The 17019-nt window shown below is 42.4% G+C and overlaps 1 protein-coding gene across 1 annotated transcript in view; it reads right to left on the bottom strand.

The window, feature by feature from the left end:
* Positions 1-529: 529 nt before the first annotated feature.
* The window catches only part of PCOLCE2 (procollagen C-endopeptidase enhancer 2), a 66929-nt gene continuing 50439 nt past the window's right edge, over positions 530-17019 (bottom strand). Inside the window, exons 6-9 of the mRNA XM_046647820.1 lie at positions 10715-10869; positions 5842-5925; positions 3121-3288; positions 530-1113 (exon numbers count right to left, since the gene is read on the bottom strand). Of these exons, the coding sequence (XP_046503776.1) occupies positions 983-1113; positions 3121-3288; positions 5842-5925; positions 10715-10869 (538 nt within the window). The 3' untranslated portion in view covers positions 530-982. The remainder of the gene's footprint in view (positions 1114-3120; positions 3289-5841; positions 5926-10714; positions 10870-17019) is intronic.

Consider the following 17019-nt stretch of genomic DNA (forward strand, 5'->3'; position numbering starts at 1 on the left):
TTCAGCCTGATCCAGTTACCCGGGGATGAACAGGAGACGGGCGTCGGGCTCACCTCTAATTCCAAGTCCTTTAAAATGACCTATTAGGATTTAGCCTAGAAAAACAAGGACTGAACTCTGCAATCCGGATAAGTGGGCTTTCCTCTGGGGCAGAGAGGGCCTCTTCCAGTGCCAGTGAGGGCACTGGGTTTGGAATTAGGGCTTCTGAGTTGGGGTGCCAGCTCTGTCTCATGGGAGATGGGTGCCCTAGACAAGTCACCAAATATACCTGAGCTTCAATTTCTATTACAAAACGAGGGGGTTGCACTAGAGCCCCGAGGGATAGCACTCGAGCTCGAACATTCTCTGGTTCTGCAGAGAATTCGTGTATTTACATTGCTGGATCCGTCCAGGCCCTGAAATTTGGGAACTGCTAACTTTTTTAGCATAGTGTAAACTGCTACAAAGACAACCTTGTATGTAAGTACCAGGGACTATTCTTCGTTCAGTTGTCCCACTTTCTACAAAAACAAGTTTAATGTCTGCTATATAGTCATTTAAAAATATTTTATTAAGCATTGATTTAAAAAAATGCAAGAGAAGAATATAACACGTCGGAGCAAATGCTTGAAGGTAAAACAAATATCACTATAAATATTGCACGCATAAAATCTCTTTTTCACATCTTCACACAACCCATTTCTAAAATACCCTTTTACAGCGATGTATGAATAAACTGCTTCCAAACTGTCAGTGCTTGATACATTCAGTCTCCTACGGCCGCACGAAACCTGCAGGTTTTCGATCAGCTGTCTGCTCCTCTCGGTGCCGGAACGGAACTTCCATCAGCGATAGCGGAGGTCTCACACCTACAGCATGTGAAGAGTAAATCTTTCTGAATGCTCAATATTTAACTTTATAAGATGTGTTTTTTCCTACTGAGAAAAAAATAGATCTCCCAAAGGCAGTGACAGAACGCAGCTCCACTGGACACGGTCCGCTGTTAACACTGCTTGTTTTCCAAGGCATTCAGGAGCTTCTGGTTCTTGGTCTTGAACATCATGATAAAGCTGTTTGGCATGATTTTGCCTCGCCCATCTTCACCCACTTGGCCCATAATAATGTAATTTAGACCTAAAGAAAGAGAAAATCAATTTTTTTCTCTCTTGAGTGTTGGTTTGAAACAACTTAGACTATAATTTACCTCTAGACAAAGTGTAAGTAATATAATTATACTTTTATTCTATCTAGGATAAAATCTGGTTTAAGACTCTCATCAGCAAAAAACTAAGTTCCACTGAGTAATACATTCCAGCTCTGCGAACACTAGGAAACTGGGTGGAAGGGTTAGACCCAGGCGTGCCCTGCTCTGCCCTGCTGCACGTCTACTGTTTTTCCCGTCTACCATGAACCATGCGCAGTGTTCATGTGAAAGGCTCTCCTTCCGCGGGGGCCCCCAGTGCTCCCTGACACGCCATGTTCCGACGGCCTCTCACAGTCCCATAATGCTTCCGGACTTCCCAGGCATTTGGCAGCTAATGATCCGCTCTCTTCTGCTGCTGTCTTGAACTTGTTTCAACATCTCAAGCATGTACACTATGTAAGTTTCTTGAGGGCATGATTGGCTTACATACTTCTTTCTATTCCCATAGTCCCTTGGAAAAAACAGGTACTGAAAGGTACTGATCTCTGTTATACCATTTTTTAATACATCAGCGTGTCTGGCTAAGCTGGGCCCAGACTGGGGCCCAAGCTGAGGTATGTTGGGTCAACTCTGAAGATTTATATTGCCTCAGAAAATGTCATAAAGAGGTGTGTACTACCACCTCCTCCATTCTCCCTCTGCCCTTGTGTGTCATAGAGAAATACATGTTTCCTTTTCCTCTGCATAATCCTTCCTTCGTGGGCTAACACTGTCATCATCATGGTCTGAGCCTGTGAAAGTGTGGTAGGCTGGGCAGTGGCTGCCACCTGAAGCCTGGACTGCCAGCTTCATTAAGAGACCGTACAGTAAGTCCCTAGACGGGAATTATTTGCTGTCCTGGAAGTTCTGGCGAGAAATGTTACCTTTTATAGATCCTTTGCCATTCCCTCTGAAGAGTCAGCGTGAGGCTGCTGAGCTCATGGCTTTTCTGAACAATCTGAATTTACAGTAAAGCTTTCATGCAGTGAGTATTTCTCTGTGTCTGTGTGGTCTGGTTTGGTTTGTTTATGGGAGAGGTTTGCAACAAGACTGAAGAAAGGCATGAGCTGAGATTGACTAGAGAAATCAGATATATCACACAGTGGAATACTAGGCATTATTTCCATTCCAAAGAAACAGGGAGATCTATCTATATGAGCTGTTCGTGGAAAGATGTCTACATACACCTCGTGTGGGCGAAAACTTGCAGTAGAACATGTATAGCATGATCCCATCTGTCTAAGTGCACATGTGCATGCTTTACATTCATGGAACATTCTAGAAGGAACTTTTCATAGTACCTTTGGAGAAAGGGAAAGGGCCTCACTTTTTATTTTATATCCTTCTCTACTTATTTAAACTTTTTAAAAACCATGCAACATACATTACTTTTATAAGTTAAAAACTTTTTTTTAAAGTCATGTGCTCTGGCGTAACTTTCCTTTTTCCATAATTTTTCTGAATAAACTCATTACTGTCTATGGATTTAATGATCCTATACCTGCAAATGATTCCCAAATCTTTAATTCTAACATACAGAATTTTCTGAACTTCAGCTCTGAACTTCCTGTTGCTTCCTGAATGTTAGAGGAATGTTTTCCTCTAAACACTGTATTGGCATCTTAAATGCAATAATTGAAAATCCCTTTCTCCAGACTGCTCCTTTTATGTCTTTTCCCTAGTGATCCAACTTTCAAATGCTTCTTGGACTCATTCATCATTTCCACTATCTCTTTTTCTTCCACAAATGACAAGACCTGTGGTTAGAGCCCAGTTCTGCCTGACTCCAAAGGCCTTCCTTCCATTCCAGAAGTGGGCAATACATAAGCCCTGAATTTCCTTCCCTACACCAGCGATGGCATGGAAAGATCCACGGCTTGCTCAGAGGGGCTCTCTTGTTCCCTTCTCTGTCCCCAAGCTCCCCTAGAAGAAAGACTAAAGTTTTCCTCTTTACTCACCTCTTCTGAGGAGAGGACATTGCTTGCAGACCACAACGACCTTGGCACTCATGTTCTTGCCAGCCTGCTGAATTGCCAGATTTCCCTCTTTATAGATGTTGATGATTGAGACTGTGGCGTGCAAACTCCCACCTCGAGTGATGGTTGTGATAACAGTGCCAGCCAACACTGCAGGAGAAAACACTTTTGAGATAATGGAAGGGAAAGGCAAGCAGAACTGAAAATAATTTTACATTCTTCTAAGTTTCAGATGGGATACATTTTAATGTTAAAGAGAGGGGCCCTAACAGAGCTATCACATTTGATTCAGTACATGTGTCACCAAAATTCAGTTTGAACAAGGGGCCATGGAGCTGTAATGTTACCCAGGTTGTCTGGTGTTGATACCGAGGAGAGCTGGTTTGAGCCATGAAGATCTGAGTCCTTGTGTCTGTGCGGGTGAGCATCTACCTTTCTGTGTCTCTCCCCTTATCCCTCTCTTTCGCTGTCCTCTCTCCTTGAACTTTGGTTCATCCCATGGGTCCCTTTCTCTCTCTATCAGTAAATATCTTTTTCTGGGTCTTTCATATTCTCTTTCTTATCCACCCTGTTTATCTCATTTAACAAGTCAAAGTAAGGAACCGAGGTATAACTTAAAACATTTTCTTGCTTTAAAAAAAAAAAACCTCTAGCAAAAATTAGTTGCTTTTCATTATGTAACTCTTTTTTTTTTCCATTGTGACACTTAGAGAAAAAGAGTCTCACTTCTGAGCCACAGAAGGAAAGATGCTGTGTTTCTCAAACTGGTACTTTTGGTAATTTGGGGGGACAATAATGTGTGGTGCAGGACTTGCACTGAAGGACTTTTTCTTTTTTAAAGGAAGATTGGCCCTGAGCTAACGTCTGTGCCAATCTTTCTCTATTCTGTATGTGGGATGCCACCACAGCATGGCTTGATGAGCAGTGTGTAGGTCCACACCCGGGGTCTGAACCGGGAAACCCCGAGCCTCCAAAGCAGAGTGCACAAACTCAACCACTACGCCACCAGGCTGGCCCCCTGAATGACTTTTTTATGAGCCCTGTCCCTGTGCAGAAAAACCAGTAGCACTCCTCAGTTACTGTGACAAGCACAAGCTGCCCCTAGAGGAGTGTTACCAACCCTGGTAGAGAACCAATGGGCCAGTAGTGATAGTATTTGGTCATCTTGTCACGTGAGTGAGTCATAACAGAATAAATCACGGTTTGGACTTGGCTGATAAAAGCCCTTCAGGATAGAGTGAGAACTCGCTGCTCATGTAGTGTGCAAAGCTCCTAAAATCAGAATTCTCGGGGCTGGCCCAGAGGCACAGTGGTTAAGTTCGCATGCTCTGCTTCGGTGGCCTGGGGTTTGTAGGTTTGCATCCTGGGCACAGACCTAGCACAGCTTGCCAAGCGATCACCAAAAAAAAAAAATCAGAATTCTCATCATACCTTATACTTTGACTCCTGGGGATGAGTGCTCACTGCAAAACGTCGGTCTGTAGCCAAGGGACATCAGTGGCTCCCGAGGACGGGGAGGGCGATCTCCCTAAGCACCCCCTTCAGAAGGCTAACTGGATGGGGTGTCAGTGACAGCTGGTGCTGTTTGTTTTCACGTTTACGCCAGCTGTTTGAGTTTCAGCACGCAAACTGCAGGAAGATGTGGGCCCCAGACTCTGCGGGGCCTTCATGCCTGCACTACTGCACAGTTCGTCCAGGCTGCGGACACACCACTTTGAGGTGCAGAAAAAGCAAGCAGAGCCTCTTCGGGAAGGCCCTTTGTTTGGCAATCTATTTAGGTCATAGCAACTTTTGTTTCCGGATAAGACTTTTCTTAAATGTTCCTTTAAAAAAATAACCAACATAGGGGCCGGCCCCATGGCGGAGTGGTTAAGTTCACGTGCTCCAGTACAGGGGCCCAGGGTTTCACTGGTTTGGATCCTGGGTGCGGACATGGCACCACTCATCAGGCCATGTTGACGTGGCGTCCCACATAGCACAACCAGAAGGACCCACAACTAAAATATACGACTATGTACTGGGGAGACTTGGGGAGAAAAAGCAGAAAGAAAAAAAAAGGAAGATTGGCAACAGTTGTTAGCTCAGGTGCCAATCTTTAAAAAAAAATAACCAACGTAATTAAATTTGGTATCTTTTGCTCTTAAGTGGTTTTCACAGAAAGTGCAATTTTTTGATTTGGGAAAAACTCCCAGAAATTCCAAGTCATTAGGCAGTATCTCCTCAGTTCCAATTTATAAGAGTTTCCAAAGGGATTTCAGATTTCCAAGTTTTAATTTAGCACTTTGGAAGGACACTACAGAGGAAATACCTGAATTTCTTCTGAGAGAGGCCAGCTCAGATATGTTTTTAATTAAGTTGAATTACAGATGTGTGAAAAAATGCTCAGAACATGAGAAATATGTGAGGAGAAAAGTATACAGGGTCTTTCAGGAACACTGAGCCAGCCAGAATCCACAGAGCAGCAGTATCATGTAGCGGGGGTCAAATTAGTAAGTTTCTGTGAAGAGTGTATTTTCTGAATACATATTTCTCTCAGTTGTGAAAACACAGGTCAGCACACCTCAGTTTGTTGGGAAATATTTTCTTGGGTAAATGAAGAGCGTTACTGAACTTTCACGATCACATTCACGGCAATTCCTTTGAGGCCAAGCACGCAGTCTCAAGTTTCTGGTTAAAGAGAAAAGCCTGGGTTTTATTTCTTACCAAAGTTACTTGAACAATAATTGCTCTCCAGAGTCCCCGTCCGTCTACACTTTTGTTGACACAGGGCCACAGTGGGCTTTAAATCTTAACGCAAAGGAGAAAGACATAAGGGTCAGGAAAATGAATTCAGTATAACTGACGTTTAGATCTGAACCCATCAATGTAACGTTCCCAGTTATTTCCCTGAGCCACCGATCTGTCACTGCGATGAAATAATTAAAAAGCAAGCACAAGAAATTCTTCATGCTACCAGCTGCTGCTCTCATTTCCTCCGTGCAACTCAATATCCTCTGCTGAATTTTAAACCTGAGATGAAAGATAACCTAAATGGAGCCCTATTCTCTTCTTTTATATATAAATAGCACTATAACCCAAAATAGATATAGCCTCCATGTGCCTTGCGTAGAAAAATCCAGCACAGCAAATGTGAACTCAGAAAATATAGGTTAATTCTTCACTTTACGAAAGGAATCCTATGGTGTTCCCCCTGAGGACAGAGGGAGTGTTCTTGGTACATTTAAAACATGCAATTGCCCAAATGTGAGTGGTACAAGTTTTTAGAAACACCGCTCATATGTAACCTGTGTTGCATCTGTAATTAGATGCAACTAATCACTAAATATTTGGGTTTGAGCCTGTCATTGGCTATAGTACCTTAAAAACTGAGAAGCAGACAAATGTAAAAGTAAAACTAAATAGATAAACACAGTGGTTCTGAACCAGGGTTGATTTCACCCCTGTAGGTGACATTTGGCAAGTTTTGGTTGTCATGACTAGGGGGTTCTCCTGGCATCTGCTGGGCAGAGGCCAGGGGTGCTGCTAACCATCCTGCGATGCACAGGACAGCCCCTCACAACAAAGAAGTATCTAGCCCAAAATGTAAACAGTGCTAGGCTGAGAAACCCTAGGTTAACAAGATGAAAATATGCAATCCCCCTTATCATCATTAAAACTGTTTAAAAAATATTTGCTCATTATTCACTTATATGCGGCAATATGCTGGGAAGAATGAAACAAAACAATGGTAACAGAATTATACTCGCTGGGTAGGATTTTGCAGTTGTCATATCGCCCTTCTAATATGTTCTGCTGCTTCTGCTGTGAATTTATTATTTACTCTTAATTTGTATCCCTACTTAATTCCAAAAACGATCTGAAGTGGATTACAATATTAAAACATATACAATTTAATGTAAAAATACATACCATAGCTTAAATATATATATATATTTTAAGGAGAAATAGAATAGAAAACATTTAGAAGGAACAGTGTTCCAGAAGTTGGGGACCTCACTTTGGCACTAAATTTACCTAATTAACTGAGCCAAAAAGTAATGGCAAAGGTGCGTCTCAGTTTGAGGAAAGAGCATCCTTTTATGTGGACCCCTGGAAACCAGCTCCTTGTCAGCCCCGGAAGGTCAGTCTGCAAGCTGGGTGGGTGTCCTAACGGCTCCTTCTCCCCCTTGGGTAGATCTCTGCTCTCTCACCTTTAAGTCGTCAGCTGGCCACCCTGACCCTCCTCCTCTTACTGTCGTCTGTCTCCTGCACTGCACTCCCCAACGTGGCACCAGGTTCACAGCCTTCCTCCTTATGTGCTCCGCGACCATCTCGGTGGGTCCACTCTCCTGGTGGATGATCCCTCTCCGTGCCGGGGCCTCTGCCTCCCCAGGGACTTTCCCTCTGCTCCATCTCGTCACTCAGTCCCAAGTTCACATGTCCACCTGCTAAAGGCTTTCACCTCCAATCTCTCAAATTTAGACATCCTATATCCAGAATAGCCCCCTCTCCTTCAAGCTTATTTGTTCATTTACTCTCATGACTACTTTTTTCCCTATGTCTAGAGGTTCAACACCTTGACCTCTCTCATTTCCTCTAATCCATCAACCCTGGCTTGTCTTGACTTCCTCAGCTCTTCCACTTAGTTTCCGTGGTCCACTATTTCAGGCATTTTCTTGAGCATACCTTAAACTCCCTCTTCCCTCTGTCCTTCAGCCCTGTGGGAATCCTGTAGGAGCCTCTGTTTTTTCTCTGCCTGCACTCAGACAGCTGAGTACACAAATGGACCTTCATCAAAGCGACAAGCTGTTTGGTGGATCAACTTACTCCAATTTCCAGAGCTGTTTCTCAAATTCTTTCCTGTTCTCCTAACCCCTCAGTGCTCCTAACTCCTTCTCATTCTCAGCAGGTGACTTTGCCCATTTTCTTGAGAGATCACAGATCATAGAAGAAATGTCCTCAAGACCCCCACAAACCTTCCAGTTGTCTTTATCTGTACCGTCTCTTCCTCTCCTCCCCTGAGAGAGGAGGTCACCCATCTCTGGTCTAAGGTCTATCCTTCTGTGAGTCCTCTGGAGGCCAGACCCTCCCACCTTTGTAGAAATTTCCTCCTCAGTTTATTCCTTCTGTGTGCCATTACATTCTCCTTCTTGCTGGCTGCTTCCCATTAGCATTAACGTGTTCAAGACTCTCAAGGCTTCTCTCTCTCCTTTAGGGCCAAACTTATGGAACGAGTTGCTGGAACTTCCTGTCTCAGTTTCTCCACCTTGTTCCACATGCCCCTCAGCCCACTCTGTCTGGCTTCTGCCTGCACAGCTCCACTCACCCAACTCTTGCCAGCCTCTCTAGGAGCCTCCATGTCACAGAACCAAATGGAAACATTTTACTCCTTCCCTCATCTGAAGTCTCATCAATACCTGGCTCCACTGACCACTCCCTTCTTAAAACGTTCTTCGCCATGGCTTCCATGACACACATTCCCGGTTTTCCTCCCTCCTTCTCAGCCGTTCCTTTTCAATCTCCTTTGTCAGTATACCCTCCTCTTTAAAAAGTGAGAGTTTCTAGGGAGTTAATTCCAGCCCTAATCTCTCTAGGCAATCTCTTTCTAGATCATGGTATCAACCATGTATATGTTGATGATTCTCAAATTTAAATCTCTTGCTTAAATCTCTCTTTTGGTCTGGAGGCCCATAGATCTAACTGTGCACATGACGTCTCCACTTGAGTGTCTCACAGACACCTCAAACCCAACAAGCTCACAGCTGGACTTACGGATCTACCCCTAAACCCAGTTCTCACCTTCAGTGAACAGTAACATTACCCCTGAGTTGTGCGAGCCAGGCATCTGGGAGGCGTTCTTGACAACTCTCTGATCTCCTAGTCAAATTAATCACCAAGGCCTGTCAACATCCTCCAAGGTCCCTGGCTTGCGCAACAGTCAACACCTCTTGACTATCTCTGTATTTCCATCAGAGCACAGCTCACTTGGACAGCCACAGGAACCTGCTGAGCCCCCTGACCCCTACAATCCATTCACTTCCCAGTGGCCAGAATGATCTTCATAAAGTGTGCATGTAATCCTGGACTCTGCTTAAATCCACCATCAGCTTCCTCCGCACTTAGGATGAACTCCATAACACTTAGAGCGTAAGGAGAGAGGTGGTAGGGCCTAAAGATGAAGCTAGAAAGGGGCTGGGGACAAAGTGTGAAGGGTCTTACATACCACGTGAAGGAGTTTGGCTCCTGTGCTGTCCAATATGGTAGCCACTAGCCACATGAGGCTTTTAAAACAATTTAATTAAAAATTCAGTTCCTCGGTACCACTAGCCACATGTCAAATGTTCAATAGTGGCTAGCCTTTTGGACGGCACAGGTGTAGACAATGAATTTAAGTGGGAGAACCACGTGGTCTGCTGTGTGTGTGTGGCGGTGGGGCATGCAGTGGGGACGTAAGACAGAGGAAGTCAAAGATGACCCTAAGAGTGTGGCTCTGATGCTGTGGACCATGCTCAGGGAAACAGGTGGACAAGCAGGTGTGAGGCAGAAAATAGTGTGACAAAAACGAGTTGAGTTTGACACATTTTAATTTAAACGACGAGCAGTTGAAAAACTCAAGGAGATAATTATAAATCCATGTTTGAAATTTCAGAGAAAGTTTAGGACTGGGGATAAAAGCTGGGGAATCATCAGCACCGTGAGTGCAGCCCGACAATTCACTGGAAAGAACAAGAACATCCCGGTCCCCTGAGATGAGCTGGAGAAACACTGCAGGAACACGAGGCAGTACTCCTCCAGGCCACGAGGTGGCACACTGGTGGAGTGCCCGGAAAGGTCAGCCCTTCTCGAAGCATCTGTACTCAGCACGGCCTTATGCTGGGTGCACGCAGAAAACGGAGAGCCAGAAAACCGGGCTTACTTCAGCCTGTTTCATAGCTTAACCTTAGATCCCTCCTCCCCACTTGTGTTCTCCTCCCTGAAATTGGACTTTGAGATCTGAGGCCTGAAAGTCCCGTGCGTGGAGCCAACAGGATGTAGAGACTAGACAGGGACCCACTCCTGCCTCTCCGATCATGCCCCAAACCAGAGTTTCCCAACCGACTTTTGTAATACATCGAATATTTTTGTTTGATTTACTCCAATTTGAAAAAATAATATATTTTGTATGATACATTTTGGAGCAAAGCAAAAAAAGCCCAACCAAAGACTGGCAGAAGGGAAACAGGCAGGCATCAAGGACCTAGAGTTTTAACCTAAAATACTACAATTCTATGTAATAAAAAGAAAAGCATAATTTTATGTGACAGAAAAGAAAAATTAGGCTTACGATGACCTACGGCTATAATAGGGTTCCTAGTAATTTTTAAGTGGTCATAATTTTCTTAGATAACATTTAAAAGTTATTAGTTCATAAGCATTGTTACACCTTATACTCTGCCTTCATTAGTGGAGTCATATTATTCTCTTTCATAAATTTTCATCTTATTCAACTTTATTTTAGTTTCCGGTATCTTCCTCTTATTTAATTTTTTTTCTAATTCAAAAAATGTTTCTTATACTCCTCAAGTTGGTGTATAAACTTCAAAACCGAGGAACTTACCTGTAGTTACAGGGAACGTGGTGGTAACAGGTGGTACTGTAGTTGTGGGCAATTTTTTGGGCCTGAATTGGTAGTGAGCAATAAATCCATCTGCAGTTAAACTTAAGTCTGACAAAAACTGAATGAGAAGTTCATTTCTCTCAGACACAATCGGCCTAAAAGGAGAAGAATACGTTTTAAAAATATATATATATATATATATACATATATTTTTTAAAATTTTAAGTGGCACCGCTCTGAAATGTGGAATTTTGTAGCTTTCCATTAATCTCTGACAATAAATTACTATTTGTTTAAACTTAAAAGTTAAAACACTTGAAAAGGTGAAAGTCTTAATCTGCTTAATATTAACGCTAATGGCTGACAATTCCTGCGTGTTTGCTCAGCGAGGTCCTGGGCTTCATGCAAGCTGGCCAGTTCCATCCTCTCAACAACCCTGTTATCACCATCCCCCCTTTTTATGAAGTTCGGAGAGTTCAGTTCTTTGCCCAAAGCCCTACAGCTAGAATGTGGAAGAGCCAGGATCTGAACCCAGGATCAGGCGACTCTAGAGACTGTGGTAGACACTGGGGCCGATGTCAACACTGACGCTGCGGCTGGTTCTCCACAAGCACCTTAGGGTTTGGCCTGACTTTGGCAGCACAGCTTTTTGAACTAAGCCTCTGGGTTCAAGCTGGCCGGGGGAGCTGGGGATGCTGACCATGGAGAATCAGATGGACAAATCCGATGAACAAATTCCCACATCCTGTGAAGACATAGCCCAAGGGACCATCTCAGTGGGCTGGTTGTCTGGGGATAGGAAAGCCATGTGGGGTTTAATGGGACTTGCATTTCCTGTTTAATGGTTGCTCTTATGCATGCCTGAAATGGAGACATCTCTGTCTATAATCTTTGCAGCAAGACGCCATGAATAAAGAGAATGTGATTACTCTGTTTTGGTGGTCATGAACGACAAAGAACTCTAACTTTAAAGCTATTTTAGGGGCTTCCTGGTTAGTGTGATTACTAAAGATTTGGTGGAGACAATTACTGAGGCTCAAAAGCTCTCTTAAATCTTAGGGGATCACTACAAATACTGCATGATCTCACTTATATGTGGAATCTAAAAAAAACCAACAAAACACCAAACGCATAGAAACAGAGATCAGATTTGTGGTTACCAAGGTTGGGGGGTGGGGGAGGAATTGGAGGAAGTCGGTCAAAAGGCACAAACTTCCAGTTACAAGATAAAGAAGTACCAGGGATGCATGTAGAATGCACAGCATCAGGACTATAGTTAACACTGCTGTATGATATGATATGTATGAAAGAGTAAATCCGAAGAGCTCTCATCACAAGGAAAAACGGGTTATTCTCTTTTTTTTGCTTTCTCTTTTTATTGTATCGATATGAGATGATGAATGTTAACTAAACTTGTTGCGGTAATCATTTCAGAATATATGTAAGTCAAACCATTATGCTGTACACCTTAAACTTATATAGTGCTGTATGTCAATTATATCTCAAAAAAACTGAAAAAAAATGAAAATAAATAGGTAAGTTTAAAAAAAGGTCTCAAATCTTAGGGGATAACTATATTATACAAGATAGCAGTTTCATTTATGCTTTTGCTATTATTTTAAACAATGGTAAAAAATGCTGTTTGCTTAATTCTATTTAAAAACTATTTAATTTAGAAGTGCGGAAAAAATTAAACAAGTTATTTAATTGAGTTAACTGGTGGTTTGACTAAACTCCTTTTTTGAGGCATCTTTTCAGCCAAGCCACTTCTCAGGCACCAGGGACAGCAAATTATGAGGCAAGGCATCGTTTCCCCTCCTTTGAGTGGGGTGGGTGGAAGGGAGCGCACATCTATGCTTAACCCAGCCAGTTAGAAACACTGCAGGATCTTTTCTGTCCTGAAGGTTATTATTCTCTGAGCCAAGGGATGGGACAAACCTAAGAGTGAACTTCATGACCTACATGTATAGTTCTGGTCACAAAAGTGACCAACATCATTTAAATTATGCTTTTGAGAATGAAGCCTTTAACAAATATTCTATCTTGCTTTTGAAAAACGCATTCCATTAAACAAATACAACCCGCGTGCACTAAACACAATTCTCACCTACAATTACAAATAAAATGTGTTACTCTTGTTTAAATGATAAAATTATAAAAAGCACTTATTTTAAGCAGCAAAGGAAACCTTAAGACGCAACTGGGTCAGCCTTCTAGGCGGGATGTTATAATTATAGTGATCATTCACTGCCTCTTCTACGAACTAATCTTGGAGACGTTACATTGGAAATTGAATTTTCTCAAGGAAGAGTATTTTAATAACAAAGACATATTTTTGTTAGGCTGCTACTGAGCTTCAGCATGAACGTGCAGAATCACAGAGCCATAAATGTACTGAGCGCCATGTGTTGCATCTGCAGATTAATGTTACAAATCACAAGAAAGCCCACAGGAGGCCTCACTTGGATCCAGGCCGCACTGGTAAATCCCAGGAATGGATCAAGGATCCTGTTTGGCGTCTTACGTTAGCGGGCTCGGCCTTGTCATCCGAAAGTCTTCCTGTTCTTCAATCACTACAGCCAATCCACCACCATGTGCTGCCAGTTTTGCCTCCTAAACATTTCTTGATCCACATCCTCCTCTTCGTCTCTTCATTTCCTTCGTCACTTCCTACTCCTCAACTTTCCCTGGACCACTGCTGCAGCCTCCTAACCAACCTCCCTGCTCATCTTGTCTAGGATGGGGGTTCTAGAGGTACTGGTCCTCTCACTCCCCTACCTAAGTGCACTTGGCGGGCTCCCATCTCTGCAGGACATGGAACCCGACTCAACCCTCCAGGCTCATCTCTCTAGGCCCCAACTCAAGGTGTAGGCTCCAGAACAGCATAGATCTCCCCTGCGTATCTTTATCAGTGGAGTTCCCTCTGCTTGGAATGAGTCTGTCTTCCCTTCTGCCTCTCACTAACTCCAACTCTTCTTTCAAGACTCCGCTTAAGAGGCACAGTCTCCTCCAAAAAACCTCCCCTGGCCTCCCTACCACTCATCTCAACTGGGCCAAAGATCTCGTCAGAAACCCACCCAGGACATCCCTTGGCCAATTAGCTATCTGCCTTAGCTCCCTCTCTCCCACTGCTAATCTTTGTATTTTTATCTATCTTTGTATTCCAGGTCCTAACGTAGTCCCTAGCACATACTGGGGTGTAGTAAATGTTTCTGAGCTGACTTCAGTGGCATTGATCCTGCATTGAACCAGAGACAGGGATGAGGAAGTGATGTCCCACCAACCCCAACACTCCTCCTTCTAGTCATACTTTTAACAGGGGAAAAGCTCCCCAAACAGGTTTTCTCATTTTGGGCACTGCCCCACTCAGAAATACTCTGCCTATGGAAAAGTACTCGTCTGGTAAAAGTATCAGTTGGTGGGTGGGCAGCAAAGTTACTCCAGCCAAACTCCTCCGAAGTGAGTGATGCTCCACAGGCCCCTCCATCACCTCCCTATCCCCCACCCTCATGGAGGCAACCACAAACCTGAATTTTGTGCTTATCCTTTCCTTTCTTTCATCTATAGATTTACAAATATATAAGCATCACTAAACAATATATTGTCTAGGTTTGCATGCTTTTAAACTTCATATAAATGGAAGGATATGGTGTGTATTTTTCTGTTATTTTTTTCACCCTCAACATTATAACTGTGAGATTCATCCACTGTTTCCGCTGTGTATAGTGCATACTACAACACAATTTAACATTCTCTTGTTGATAAACAGTGGGCTGTTTACTCTTTTCTTCCTCATTACAAACGAAATTGCTGAGAATGTTCTTGTATATGCCTTGCGGTGCACATGGCAAGTGTCTTTAGTGGGCCCACCAGGAAGGAAGGGTTATGCTCTGTGCTAGGTCACAAGATACATGCTCACTTTCAACTTTACTGGCTAACCCCAAACTGATTTCCAAAGTGGTTGTACCAATTTACAGTCTTTTCAAAGATTTATTCACTGCGTAGCTTTCATCTTCGGGGAATGCCTTTTCATGTCTTTTGCCCACTTTTTCTATTGAGTTGTTGCCTTTTCCTTATTAATTTTTAAGATTTCTTTTTTTTTTCTTTTTTTGAGGAAGATTAGCCCTGAGCTAACATCTACTACCTATCCTCCTCGTTTTGCTGAGGAAGACTGGCCCTGAGCTAACATCCATGCCCATCTTCCTCCACTTTATATGTGGGACGCCTGCCACAGCATGGCTTGACGAGCAGTGTGTAGGTCTGCGCCCAGGATCCAAACCTGCAAACCCCAGGCAGCCGAAACGGAGCGTGCAAACTTAACTCCTGCACCACTGGGCCAGCCCCAGGATTTCTTGATGTATTCTGGAACCTAGATCTTTGTCAAATGTGTTACATCTGTTTCCATTTTGTGCCTTCTCTTTTCACTCTCTTTAAGGTGTATTTTGATGAGCAAGAATTCTCATTTAAGTTCCCAGTCCATCTGTAATTGATTTTTGTGTGATATTAGACATGAATAAAATTTCATTTCCCCCATGAATAAAAACTGTCCTGCTCCATTTTTCAATGGGGCCGTCATTTCCCTGCTGACCTGTGGTTCTGTGCAATGTGCTCAATCTGCAGATATACGTGGACATGTTTCTGACCTCTCTGCCGTTTTGCCAATTTGTCTGTCTCTCCGTTAAAGCTACACTGTCTTCATTACAGCAGCTTTCTGATATGGCTCCACCACACAAGGCAAATCCTCCTGACAGGTTCTCCTCCTTCAGAACTGTCTTAGTTTTGCCCCACCCCCTCCCCCCTGCAATTCCACGCGAATTTTAGAATCAGGCTGTCAGGATAATGGGAAACCAATTTCAATACTTTAAAATGATATTCATCCTTCCCATTCATGAGAATAGTATATACCTCCATTTATTTAGTTCTTTTAAAATATCTTTTGGTAAGGTTTTATAATTTTCTGTCTTGAGGCCTTGCACATGATTTGTTAGATTTATTCTTGAGTATTTTATAGTTTTTTGGTTGCTTTTAAAATAATCTTTTAAAAAATACAAAATTTTTAATTCAAGCTATTTAAGGAAAGATATTCTTGAATAAATTGATGTTTCCAACAAATAAAACCATGAATCTACAAGTTATACTTTAATCTGGTAGTGTATAAAATTAAATCACAGTAGTCTTCCCTTATCCATGGTTTTGCTTTCCATGGTTTCAGCTACCCACAGCCAACGCTGGTCCAAAAATATTAAATGGAAAATTCCAGAAATAAACAATTCATACATTTAAAATTGCTTGCCGATCTGAGTAGTGTGATGACATCTTGTGCTACCCTGCTCCATCTCACCTGGGAAAGGAACCATCCCTTTGTCCAGCGTGTCCACGCTGTATAAATGACCCGTTAGTCATTTAGTAGCATCTCGATTATCAGAGCAACTGGTATCACAGTGTTTGTGTTCAGGTCATCCTTATTTTACTTTATCATGGCCCCAAAGTGCAAGAATAGTGATGCTGGCAATTTGGATATGCCAAAGAGAAGGTATAAAGTGCTTCCTTTAAGTGAAAAGGGAAAAGCTCTCAACTTAATAAGGAAAGAAAAATAATGCAGGCTGAGGTTGCTAAGATCTACAGTAACTTTTATTACAATTTATTGTTATAATTGTTCTATCTGATTATCAGTTGTTGTTAATCTCTTACTGTGCCTAATTTATGAATTAAACTTTATCACAGGTCTGTATGTATAGGAAAGAACACGGTATACATGGGGTTTGGTACTATCCACAGTTTCAGGCATCCATTGGGGGTCTTGGAACGTATCCCTGAGGATAAGGGGGGAATACTGTAACAGATTTTCTAAATTCAATCCGACCTTGAATTCCTGATCATGTAGTATATTTTAATAAATTGTTAGATTTGCGTTGCTAATATTTTTTCTTTTAGGATTTATTTTTCATCATATTCATAAGTCAGATTGGTCTTTAATATTCTTTTCTTGCACTCTCCTTACCTTGTTTTGGTGTCAGTTTACACTAGCCTTATAAAATTAGTTGTGGAACAATTCCTATTTTTCTCTAGAAGAACGTATGTAGTGTTCGAATGATCTATTCCTCAAATATTTGTTAGAACTCATAGAGAAAAATGATCTGGGCCTGTTTTTTTTTTTTCCCCTCTTGATAGGAAGACTTTAAACTACTTATCAAATTTCTTTAATGATTATTTGACAATTCTGTCTTTTTCTTTTTCCTATGTCCATTTTTGCTTGAAAAAAAATATTTTCTACAGTTGTTGAATGTAGTGTTCTCTATTTACCC

Source organism: Equus quagga, chromosome 1, assembly GCF_021613505.1.
Source record: "Equus quagga isolate Etosha38 chromosome 1, UCLA_HA_Equagga_1.0, whole genome shotgun sequence".
NCBI classification, from domain to species: domain Eukaryota; kingdom Metazoa; phylum Chordata; class Mammalia; order Perissodactyla; family Equidae; genus Equus; species Equus quagga.